This window comes from Panulirus ornatus, chromosome 67 (genome assembly GCF_036320965.1).
Source record: "Panulirus ornatus isolate Po-2019 chromosome 67, ASM3632096v1, whole genome shotgun sequence".
NCBI classification, from domain to species: Eukaryota; Metazoa; Arthropoda; class Malacostraca; order Decapoda; family Palinuridae; genus Panulirus; species Panulirus ornatus.
The window spans coordinates 10,950,198-10,962,673 of NC_092290.1; the positions used below are offsets into that span (position 1 = coordinate 10,950,198).

At 48.8% G+C, this 12,476-nt stretch overlaps 2 protein-coding genes across 2 annotated transcripts; both read right to left on the minus strand.

Moving 5' to 3' along the window:
* Positions 1 to 360: 360 nt before the first annotated feature.
* Positions 361 to 3,468, minus strand: LOC139747224 (uncharacterized). The gene is made up of 3 exons (XM_071659263.1): positions 3,109 to 3,468; positions 1,687 to 2,218; positions 361 to 1,181 (listed from the first exon to the last, which is right to left on the minus strand). The coding sequence occupies exons 1-3, from the start codon at positions 3,119 to 3,121 to the stop codon at positions 1,097 to 1,099; spliced, it is 630 nt and encodes a 209-aa protein (XP_071515364.1). The 5' UTR covers positions 3,122 to 3,468; the 3' UTR covers positions 361 to 1,096.
* A 3,020-nt stretch (positions 3,469 to 6,488) lies between these two features.
* On the minus strand, positions 6,489 to 11,384 carry LOC139747022 (uncharacterized). The gene is made up of 3 exons (XM_071658758.1): positions 11,227 to 11,384; positions 8,433 to 8,736; positions 6,489 to 7,537 (listed from the first exon to the last, which is right to left on the minus strand). Exons 1-3 carry the CDS (start codon positions 11,237 to 11,239, stop codon positions 7,423 to 7,425), a joined length of 432 nt encoding a protein of 143 aa, XP_071514859.1. The 5' UTR covers positions 11,240 to 11,384; the 3' UTR covers positions 6,489 to 7,422.
* Positions 11,385 to 12,476: the final 1,092 nt, after the last annotated feature.

Here is a 12,476-nt window from a genome sequence, read left to right on the forward strand (position 1 = left end):
TGATAAGATGCCTTGCCTAACCCATACAGTTGATCCTATCCATAACAAGAGGTGATAACTTTTATCTTCTTGGTTTCCTTAGGTCGCTGATAACTATGGGATCATTGCTGAATTGTTTTGCATACGATCCATAAACCCAGGAATGGTTGAATTATCATGATTATTAGATAGTGTCTCAAGGGATTTGAGCCAACTGGGGTTGAAGTGGGAAAAGAAAATGTGAGAGATAAATCCCCATCTTAGCAAAGGGGGGGAGGTAAATCCTATAGTGGAGGGAAGGGAGAGGGGGATTTACAGTGACCTCGAAGAAGGGGGACGAGACATCGGTCCCTTGTTGAGGGAGAGAGAGAGAGAGAGAGAGAGAGAGAGAGAGAGAGAGAGAGAGAGAGAGAGAGAGAGAGAGAGAGAGAGAGAGAGAGAGAGAGAGAGAGAGTCAGCAGGCGCCACCGTCAGCCTATGTCAGTCATGTCAGCAGCGTCAGAGGGGTCAGCAAACTCAGTCGTGTCAGTCATGATGTCAGCACCGAGGGAGAATTTAATGTGTCAGGAGGTTCTCTCTGTGTCAGCAATGTGTTTCTCTCTCTCTCTCTCTCTCTCTCTCTCTCTCTCTCTCTCTCTCTCCTCTCTCTCTCTCTCTCTCTCTCTCTCTCTCTCTCTCTAGCGTCAGCTCTCAGTTGCTACGGGTTACCCCTGACGACGTCAGAGGCAGCCATTAGTCAGCCGTCAGGAACCTGTGAGTCAGGAGGGGATTCGAAAAAAACCCACCCAGCTGTCAGCCAAGTATGAGGGGTGCAAAAGTCAGGTGTGTTATGGGCCAAACACGTCCTCCTTCAGGAGTGAATCTACAGCAATAAGCCAGTCTAGTCAGGTGTGTGCAAGCCACAGGTGTGTTGACCAGACGTGAGAGTTTACAGGTTTGTCAGCCAGGTGTGACCCACTGGCATAAAACCAGGTAATATACCAGCCAGTCATATACATGGCTGCCCAGAACCACCAGGGAAGTGCCATGTATGTGGAACGCGACGGGAGTGAAGGAGTTGGACTTCCTTTTTCCTTAGCTTCGAGTCGACCCCGACGCGTGTACGAGGTGGTAGATATCACTGGTACTTGTTGGGCACCTCCTCCAGTGCCCTGTAGGCGGTGTAGGTGCTGTGATCGGGGTAGTAGCTGGGTGGGTAATGCCTGTAGAGGAGAGAGAAATGATTAAGTCCATCAGTCGATCATGGTACCACCTCACGTCTCCTGCATCTGTGTCTCATCCATCCATCCCTCACTGATGATTGTGCTATGTATTACAAGCCTAGCGTTCTCTTATTGACTCTATACAAAGGCTTCTCTTATTGACTCTATACAAAGGCTTCTCTTATTGACTCTATATAAAGGCATGGTCATAGACTGACAAAGACTCTATGAAGCGCTTGCGACGATTAAAATGAAGTACCCCCTACGAAGATTAACGAAGTATCTAAAAGAGGGACTGATTGGAAGCACGAGAGAGAGAGAGAGAGAGAGAGAGAGAGAGAGAGAGAGAGACTTGATCCAGACATCGAACGAGAAGGGAGGGAGGGGGTTAGTTATACGATCTGGTTCAGCGCTGACGGAGGGCAAAGCGAAGTGACTTAAGCCCTGACGGAGGACAAAGTGAAGTGACTTAAGCGCTGACGGAGAGCAAAGTGAAGTGACTTACGGCGGGCTGATGAACCGGTTGGCCCAGTTGGTCCAGTAGGAGAGGTCCCGGCCCGTGATGATGGCCGCCACCACCTTGAAGAAGAAGACGGCGATGATGGCGAAGAAGATGCCCGAGAGGAGACCGGGAAGGCTTATGGTCAACTGCTGGTTGTCGTCCACGCCTCCTAGGAACAAACGTTCCTCTGCCTGAGTCTCCTCTCTCTTCCCCTCCTCCTCCGTGAACGCCCTTCCCCTCCTGTGACTCTCCTGCTGTGGCAGCTGCTGTTCTAACTCTTGTTCCTCCTGTTCTTCTGTTATCCCTTCGTTCTGATGCGTGTCCTGAGGGTCCTTCTGTTCCTCAAGGGTGTTCTGCTCCACTTGTTGTTTCTGTTGTATCCTGACCAGCCACTGCTTCCCCTCCGCGGCCAGCCGTTCGATGGCGTCTGCGATGGGGTGCTGCAGCCCTGGTGAGGTTTGCATCACATCCTGCAGCGCCTCCTGCGTGCTGTGGCTCACCACACACACCGTCAGGAGGGCCACAAACAAAACACCTGTGAATAGGATTGGATTTAATGATGTAATTATGAAATATACGATAGGTGTGACTCCTCACACTCCTTCGTTATGTAAGAGATGAACACTGAACGTAACTGAGAGTGTTCTGTGTTCTTAGACGAAACACGTCAACCAGATCTTCCTCATAAGGTTACGTAATTACAATCTTATACTTCCTCAAATCTCTAACATCATTCTAATCCTGGGCATCAAGACACTCCCAGAAACGTAATAAACAGGCCACTAAACCAGCAAGACAGACTTACCAAAAACTTATCAGAAAGTTAAAGGAAAATGTTCTTATATAACAGTTCATAAAATTATCAATTCTCTATATTTTTTCCAGAGTGTAGGGCATTCGAGTAGCGGGGTCAGCTCATCCCATGATCCTGTTGCTGCCCAGATCGGCTGCAGTGTGTGTGTGTGGGTGTGTGTGTGTGTGTAATCATTGTTATATAAGTATTTCAAAAGCAGGGTGTCTATTTAGATCATAGATTTCAATCCTCTTAACCAAACATAATCGCATCTAACTCCATTTGGATTGGATCGTCTCGGGTTTACTTATATCAGCTTGGATTCTAGAAGGTCAGATAACGAGGACAGAAAATCAAAAATAATTCCCTTAACTCATTAAGAATTCATCGTAACAGTGTAGTGTACTGATGCTCATCTTCCGTTAAATGAGGTATGGTCAGATGAGGATAGTTTGGCGCTGTGTCTTAACGAAGAGGGAAACCCATTCATCTTGCCTGTGTCTGGAAATATGCACAAGGAACCTCTCCTCCAGGAAGAGACACTCCTGAAGGAGGACGGACCTTGACGTATCCTGCTGCAGGAGGGAAGTAACCTGCGGCCCACCGCCACACACCACACACCACCTGCTCACCTTTCGTCTCCATAGCTCCTGCAGATCTTGATGGCTGAGGTTAGCGTGTTAGCTGTGAGGTGTCGTAGATCAAGGTGGCTGAGGGACCGTCTTCGCTGTGAGGTGTCGTGGCAGCCAACGTGGTATATGGCTGGCTTCCGTGAGACCTTCTTCTCCTGGCGGTGCTGAAGCAACTGCTGCTGGTGCCAGACTCATGGCATGGGTCTCCTGTCGCCCACCTTTTAAAATGAGGTGCCAACGCCCCCCACCTCCGTCCAATAATTGTCTCTCGACTGTGGATTGTGGGTCATTCCTGCCTTGATTGTTGTACTCTTAAGTAGCCACTTATGCTTCACTTGGGATGCCGACACTGCGTTTTGTAAAGTGAGTAACAAAAAAACAAGGTGAATGATTCATTCTTTTTTTTTTCGTATCAAGACTTAATCGCTGACGAAGGAGGGGGAAGGATGGAGGAGGGAAGATGTGTCTTGCTCTGTTGCAGGTGTTGATATTGCAGCGTCCGGATCTTGCTAGCAGTGTGTGTGTGTGTCTGTGTGTGTGTGTGTGTGTGTAAAGGACGGTGATGTCAAAGTGTCAAGGGATCATCACACTAGCAATATCACACTGTGAGCCGCGAGGACGAAAAGAGATGATGCAACACAGACTAGGATGAAGTCATACAAACGTTCAACCATCATACTGACGATAACTATCATCCTAGTACGGGGATATATCCCATGAACACAGGGATAACAAGAGAAGACACTCACCCTAACTACATAGTGAAGATGTCAAAATATATAGCACACTGACTGACACGTCACACTCCTGTAGTATCCTCCCCCTGATAATCCATTTCTCTGCCACAGATTTTTAGAAATCGAGGAACAAACCCACTTTCCATGAATGTCTCCCACATGGTGATGATCATCATCCATGGTCGCCACTATGTCTCCAGCCCAGATCAACAAGTGAGACAGCCGTGTGGAAAGTAGATCATCAGAATGATGGTAATTAGCAACTTTCTTTAATTACCAGGACACACTGTGGCTCTCCACAAGACCGTGACTCGCGTACCGTATATTTGGGTGTGAGAGTGTGTCTGTTATCATGTCGGTTCCAGTATGTGTGTGTTTGTGTGTGTGTGACAACCCATATCTGTCAGTCTCATATACTGGGGTGGAAGGGAGCTACATCTGCCTTGCCAATATCACAGCTAGCGTATACATAGGAGAGGCCATTAGTTTCTGTAGTGGCGTATGTAAGTCTCTATGTATGTGCGTATGTATGTGAGTAAGTATGTAAGTATGCGCGTCGTACTTACGACAGTGGCATGACTAAACTAGCCACTGAAGGGCGAGCGGCCAACTGACTCTCCGACCTTACCATTGTGAACAGCAACCAAACCTGGCGAACGAAAGTCCAACAGCGACCAAATCTGACGAACGATGAAGAAAATCCACGAACTCCACGTCACCTCAGCTGGCCAGCAACCCCCCCCCCCCCCCCCACACACACACACACACACACACATGAAGCACGTCTTAACCCGAACCAATGAAATCCCTTTTCCTTCAGAAATCACAAAAATATTCATTTAAAAAAAACTACTAAAGATTAAGCTAAGTCCAAGTCCTTAAACAGAGGAGTCATAAGGACTCGATGCAAAATTCCACCCTTCTGTAGAAACTGTCCACCCACTCTTCAGTCCTTATGACATTCGCAGCTCAGTCAAAACCTTGAGAGAACTCTCCTGCAGGAGGCCTAGACAACACAAACCTCCATATCAAAGAAATAAAAACCTGAACCCAACCGCAATCCCAGATCTACAGATATCTTCAACATTGGCCTACACAACAAAACACCAAACACCTGGAAACTTACCAGCGCAGTACCCGTCCTGAAACCCTCCAAACTACTTAACTCCTCCTCCAACTACCTTGTATCACTGCTGTCTTCAGTATCCAAGCGCCATGAAAAAACCGATCCACAACAGAATCAACCACACAACATGGCTTTAGATCCAATCACTCCTCTACCACACACACACACACACGCACACCTCAAACAACACAGCCTGGATAGCTTCGAACAACCATAACTCTCCACCACACATAGCGAACAATACATATCAGCAAAGGATTCGACACTGCCTTCGACACACACCCCCCAAACAAAACAGACTTGACACATTTGATGATCAGCCGACTTCGTCGATGGCTGCAAAGGCAAAGTCAATCACTACGGTTCCCATTCCAAGATCTTCAAGCTCTGGAATGCAATCCTCCGTAATCAGGGACGAATACTATTGCCAATTGAACGAAAAAATGGCGGAAAAATGAAACAGTCAGAGACACAGAGACGAAAGACAACACATAGTCTACAGATAGTTAAGGAGACGCTAGAAAGTGTGTGTAGAAACTGGAAGGGAATTATATATTGAGGTGACAAAGAAGATATTTAAATTGTATCATGTAATCAGGTCAGAGTGAAGGGAGAAGTGTAGGAGGGACTTTGAAGAGGAGTGTGTGATGTCACCATGGCTGTTTGATTTGTTTATTGATGGGGTGGTGACAGAGTGAAGGGAGAAGTGCAGGAGAGACTTTGAAGAGGAGTGTGTGATGTCACCATGGCTGTTTGATTTGTTTATAGATGGGGTGGTGACAGAGTGAAGGGAGAAGTGCAGGAGAGACTTTGAAGAGGAGTGTGTGATGTCACCGTGGCTGTTTGATTTGTTTATAGATGGGGTGGTGACAGAGTGAAGGGAGAAGTGTAGGAGGGACTTTGAAGAGGAGTGTGTGATGTCATCATGGCTGTTTGATTTGTTTATAGATGGGGTGGTGACAGAGTGAAGGGAGAAGTGCAGGAGAGACTTTGTAGAGGAGTGTGTGATGTCACCATGGCTGTTTGATTTGTTTATAGATGGGGTGGTGACAGAGTGAAGGGAGAAGTGCAGGAGAGACTTTGTAGAGGAGTGTGTGATGTCACCATGGCTGTTTGATTTGTTTATAGATGGGGTGGTGAGGGAGGTGAATGCAAGGGTTTCGTGGACACAGGGGCGAGTATGCAGTCTGTAGGGGGGGGGGGGGGTGTGTGTTCGGGAAGTGAGTTACTTGCTGTTTGCTGATGACACAGTCCTGTTGTTGTTTTGTAAAACCACAGGCAGATTACAGACCTTTATCAATATATGTGTATTATAGACGGTGGAACAGAATGATCGAACGTTATCAATGGATTCAGAAAGTCTACTCCTTAAATCAAAGACCATTGTTTGGAGAAAGCTTAAAGCAAGAAGAGATATCCAGATACGCAAAGTTAAAACACTTTTTACATCACAAAAATTAGTATTTTGCGCTTAAAGCTCAACACATCCAGGTCGTGAATGAAACAAAAAACACTCGTCTTTTATTATCTTTTATTTACATAAGTCTACACAAATAACTTAATAGTGAACAATGTCATGATAATAGTTTTGATCCAGCCAGGTTAGGACCGTCTGTATAGCACGGGTCATGCTGAGGAGAACAGACTCCCACAACAACCCAAGCGCTAGGGTAAAGGGAGGGAGTCGCTACCAATAGCACGAGTCAGGCGAGCAGAACAGACTCCCACTACAACCCAAGCGCTAGGGTAAGAGGATGGGGTCGCTACCAGTAGCATGGGTTAGGCGAAGAGAACAGACTCCCACAACAACCCAAGCGCTAGGGTAGAGGGAGGGAGTCGCTACCAATAGCACGGGTCAGGCGGGGAGAACAGACACCCACAACAACCCAAGCGCTAGGGTAGAGGGAGGGAGTCGCTACCAATAGCACGGGTCAGGCGAGCAGAACAGACTCCCACAACAACCCAAGCACTAGGGTAGAGGGAGAGAGTCACTACCAATAGCACGGGTCAGGCGAGAACAGACTCCCACAACAACCCAAGCACTAGGGTAGAGGGAGGGAGTCGCTACCAATAGCACGGGTCAGGCGGGGAGAACAGACTCCCACAACAACCCAAGCGCTAGGGTAAGAGGAGGGAGTCGCTACCAATAGCACGGGTCAGGCGAAGAGAACAGACTCCCATAACAACCCAAGCGCTAGGGTAGGAGGAGGGAGTCGCTACCAATAGCACGGGTCAGGCGGGGAGAACAGACTCCCACAACAACCCAAGCGCTAGGGTAGGAGGAGGAAGTCGCTACCAATAGCACGGGTCAGGTGAGCAGAACAGACTCCCACAACAACCCAAGCGCTAGGGAAGGAGGAGGAAGTCGCTACCAAGAGAGTTCTCGCTCCGGCGGCAGCAGGCGGCGTCTACTTCGACGGCCAGCTACCCGACCCTCCTCACCCGCGCGCCTCACTGGTACTTGGCGGCCGCCTTGTCGATGTTGCGGTGGACGTTGTAGCTCTCCTCCTGGGCGTAGGCGCTGCCAGAGGCGCCGTAGTTATTGGTGGCGGGCGCTGAGTAGGTTCTGTGGGAGGTGGAGTGGTAGGTGAGTATAAGCTTAAACTTAAGGCAATGATTGTGGCTACCCCTGCGTACATCACATACACCACAGTTAGTAGGCCTGCGTACATCATTGTACACTCACATACACCACAGCTACTAGACCTCCGCACATCATTGTACACTCACATCACAGCTAATATACTAGCGTGCATCATTGTACACTCACACACACCACAGCAAGTATACTAGCGTACATTATTGTACACTCATACCATAACTAGTACTCTGGCGTACAAAACTTTGTACATGCACAGAACAGCGATGCCTGAGCACATCATGAACATACACACATCACAACTATGAGTATATCGCTGTATATACACCCGTCGGATATACTCGAGTGTATCATTTTATATATCCAACATATGTATACCAGTATGATATACAACCACCTCGAAATTTATCAGTGTACATATCAGAATTACATAATCTTATCATGTACATGCATAGAATTCCACAAGCCTATACAGGTCCACAAGCCTACACAAGTCCACAAGTCTACACAAGTCCACAAGTCTACATAAATCCACAAGTCTACACAAGTCCACAAGCCTACACAAGTCCACAAGTCTATACAAGTCCACAAGTCTACACAAGTCCACAAGCCTACACAAGTCCACGTCTATACAAGTCCACAAGCCTACACAAATCCACAAGTCTACACAAGTCCACAAGTCTACACAAGTCCAGAAGCCTACATAAATCAACAAGCCTACACAAATCCACAAACCTACACAAATCCACAAGTCTACACAAGTCCACAAGTCCACACGAGTTCACAAGTCTGTAAGGTCAAAAACTTACAGGCCCACAATCATACATGTCCGCAGGCACCTGGTGGACCCCTGGGTACTCACGTGTGGGGTGGGTAAGGGTAAGCTCCTGTGGCTGTCGCATCCACTGTCTTGTCGACGCCCAATACCACGTAGGCGATGAAGCCGACCACCCCCGCCAGCAGGAGGAATATCCCGATGGACTCGAAGCCTATGCTAAGGGCGTTCTCCGGGATCGTGATGCCCTCCAGAGGGAGTTTAGTGTCGCTGCCGCCGTAGATGGCTGGGTCCTGGCCGGTGATGGGCTCCGTGGTCGTAATGACGCCATCCGCCGTTACCTCCTGCAGAAGCACCACGAGCACCGCCGCCACTGCCAGCATCATCGCTCCTGCAGAAGGCACCACTTCAGCTACAATACCCTAAATAAAGAGAACTGCTTTCCAAACCTCCTTTTCATAACAGGTTGAACCTCTTCTATGCACGGGGGACTAAATTACTGATTATCTCTACGTCATGCCACATATATGTTCATAATCAATTGCAAATCAGCTTCAGTTCTTCCTGAATGCTGTTCCATCTTTATCCATATTCCCAATCATCTACAGCTACTGTAACTATTCACACAAACTCGAATTCTCAATTATCCTATTCCTCTCAATCATAGATACGAGCAGTGCTTCCAAACCTCTTCATGTCTGTGTTGAACTTAACTGGATTCAACACTCTTCATCAGTCTCTTGTGTCTGAGCAGAGCGGTGGTATCTGATCAGCTCTGTGTCTCATTAAACTCAGGTGATCCTCTCTCTATAATCGTATCCTATGGATTTTGTTTTTATGAATAGACATCTTTTGTTTTACTCCAGTGTAACATACGGATCCACTTTGTTTAAAAAGAATAGGTATCTCTTTCTATCAATTGCTTCAGCGTGTTGTGACTTATCAATGGAGCTAGACGTACATTAGTGGGAAGTCTCTATCTACAAACCTATAAAGTATTGGAATAATAAAGTTGTATTACTTTCCTTATTTGTACGATGCGCGAAGATGTTCGACCAGGTACGTAAGAACAGCTGCTGCACTGTGTACACTAGATGTACAGGATATATGTACAGCAAAGATATGTGAACGTACATTAATGGGATATTCCTTTGTACATAAACAGGGCCTGGTTTTTGTGGATAGGGAGCTGTGGTTTCGGTGCATGACACATGACAGCTCGTGTATGGATGTGAGAGGATGAAGTCTTTCTTTTGTCTTGTTTCTGGCGCTACCTCGCTAACGTGGGGAATGGTGATCAAGGATTCGAACCCTCCTCAATTTGCTTGGGATTTAATCTCTGCTCCAAGTGGTACGCGTACACAGCTCCCATGTAGATGGTAGGGGTTCGAACCCCTGCTGTTGGAAGGCATTATGTGTTCTACGAAAGTACTCGCACATTGCACTTTATTCGTGTCCATATCAGGGTTCCATCAGTCATATCACCTGTCACTGACGTGTCATACGGTACCGTGTGTGACACTGTCACTGGCGTGTCATACGGTCCCGTGTGACACTGCCGCTGACGTGTCATGTACTACCTTGTGACACTGTCACGGACGTGTCATACGGTCCTGTGTGACACTCTCATTAACGTGTCATATGGTTCCGTGTGACACTGTCATTGATGTGTCATACGGTCCCGTGTGACACTGTCACTGATGTGTCATACGGTCCCATGTGACACTGTCACTGACGTATCATATGACACCACGTTATACCGCTAGTCCCTGGCATGTGACGGCGCTCACGTTGGTAACACGTTACGAGCAGCACACGTCACACGTTACTCACCCACACACAACGCATCACTTCGCGGCACCGAAAAAAAGAAGGTTCCCTGTTCTGGTGACGGTCATTTCGTCACCTTCAGGAGACAACCGTCACAGGACGAACGTTCGTGGTTGCCTGTGACGTCTTACAAATGCAAAGCCACCAGTGGTCTGGGTGAGGGAGGGAGGGAAGGAGGGAGAGGCGTGGGTCGCGCGGATGAAGGGGAACGGATGAGGGGAGGTACATGACTATATGGATGAAGGAGGTGGTATACACGTAATGAAGGAAGCATGTTTCCTGGGCGTCGAGGGAACGGAATGGGTAGATAAGTATAGGAAGGACGCTTTGCTTCCCTGGGGAGGTGGAATGGTAGGTGTGAACAGGGTTTGAGGATAAGCCAGAGCACTACATGACCATGGGGCCGACGTCACCTCCTGAAGGAGGAGGTACAACAGGACGTCTCAGGGAGACCTTCTTCTTTTGAGGGGGAAGACACAAGGGGATAGGAGAGGAGGCGCGGCAGGACGTCCTACAGAGAGAGAGAGAGAGAGAGAGAGAGAGAGAGAGAGAGAGAGAGAGAGAGAGAGAGAGAGAGAGAGAGAGAGAGAGAGAGAGAGAGAGTTAGTTCTTCTGAGGGAAGACAAAAGAGGAGGTTATTAGAAAACGGGGAAGACGAGGACACGAACGAGTTGAGTAGATTTGTTATGCTTTTAGGGGGAGGAGGAGGAGGAGGAGGAGGAGGAGGGCGTCGAGTGACGGGCTTCCACGCCTCTCTACCTGGCCAGGTCTGGTGAGAAAGTACTGAGGTGTGGATCCTCACGTAGCTCCGGCCTGCGACGTGGCTGGTATACACCACTCTCCCCCCCAGCACCACCCCAGGCTTCAACACTAACACTAGTCACACACATGCACACACCTACACCCACCCACCCACGCACACCCACCCACACACACACACACCCACACACACACACACACACACACACTCCAGATCTTTTCCAAGCGTCTCCATCTGTGTCCCGAGGGTTGTACAAGCACAGTCCACACATCTGCCACAAGTCGCCCATACCCTTGAAATCCATGACGACGTCGGCTGAAGGAGTAGTGGCTTGAAGGGGCGTGCTTGACTCAGGGCTCGATGGAGATCGGGGGGACACCACCGGGCGGGAAGACAGGCAAGCAAGCCAAGCTGGCCGGGCAGGGAGGCACTAATGGCTTGTCCTTCCTCCTCACCTCCTTATATAAGCCTCAGGTATCCTAGGACCGACCCATACCCACCCAAGCTTTGTGGGTCAAGGTAGGAGAGTCCTACCGTTATGAATCCTCCCTCGATCCTTCTGTTGTCGTACCTCTCTCTCCCTCGAAGCACCACCTCTCAGGCCCAAGGGTGAGGTGATGGCTTCCTCTGCTCCTGCTGGAGATTCTATGTGGGATTTGATACAGCCAATTAACCCCTGTGAATGTTGTGACGCTTTTTACCTCCATAAAGGATGAAGAAGAGAAGGTTGGGAAGCGCACACGTGTTGTCCCAGAGGCCAAAAAACTTCGCCACCAAAACATGCGTGGTTCCTTAAGCAAAATATCCTTCGTAACAATAGCTTTCAGTGGTTAAGAATTTAAAGCTAACACTTGAAAAGTTATGTGAGCTTATGAAAGCTAGAAAGACGAAGGAGGGAGAGGAGGGAGAGGAAGGTACACCAGCAGCTATTATATAGCCTGGATTCCACGTATATCTCACAGCTCCAGTATGGCCTCGTGTGACCTGACCAAGCGGTGGTGTCTAGCAGTGGGTCCAGCAGATGGGTCGGAACGATGAATGTGACGCATCAGTTCGATAGAAAGGTGTGCCTGATGGGTTTTGTAGGTGGTTTGGTGTAGGTGGGTCCGACAGATGGCTGTAAGTGGTCGAGGTGCAGGTGGGTGTGGCTCTAAGTGGTCGAGGTGCAGGTGGGTGTGGCTCTAAGTGGTCGAGGTGCAGGTGGGTGTTTATCTAGTAGATGTGACACATAACATGGCAGGTGGACCAGGCAACTGGACGCAGCAGATGACTATGTGACAGACGCGTGAGTCGGGAGGGTAGGAGTGTAAAAAGCAGGTGTGACGGGTGGCTATGGGGGAGACAGATGAGTGTGACGGGTGGCTATGGGGTTGACAGGTGTGACGGGTGGCTATGGGAGTGAAAGGTGAGTGTGACGGGTGGCTATGGGGGTGACAGATGAGTGCGACGGGTGGCTATGGGGGGTGACAGGTGAGTGTGACGGGTGGCTATGGGGGGTGACAAGTGAGTGTGACGGGTGGCTATGGGGGGTGACAGGTGAG

What these genes read in the sequence shown, in the direction of transcription:
- LOC139747224 (XM_071659263.1), bottom strand. An exon ending in AACCGGTTCATCAGCCCGCC is followed by an intron (nt 1,182 to 1,686) that starts GTAAGTCACTTC and finishes TCTCCTCTACAG; the next exon opens with GCATTACCCACCCAGCTACT.
- LOC139747022 (XM_071658758.1), bottom strand. An exon ending in TACCCTTACCCACCCCACAC is followed by an intron (nt 7,538 to 8,432) that starts GTGAGTACCCAG and finishes CACCTCCCACAG; the next exon opens with AACCTACTCAGCGCCCGCCA.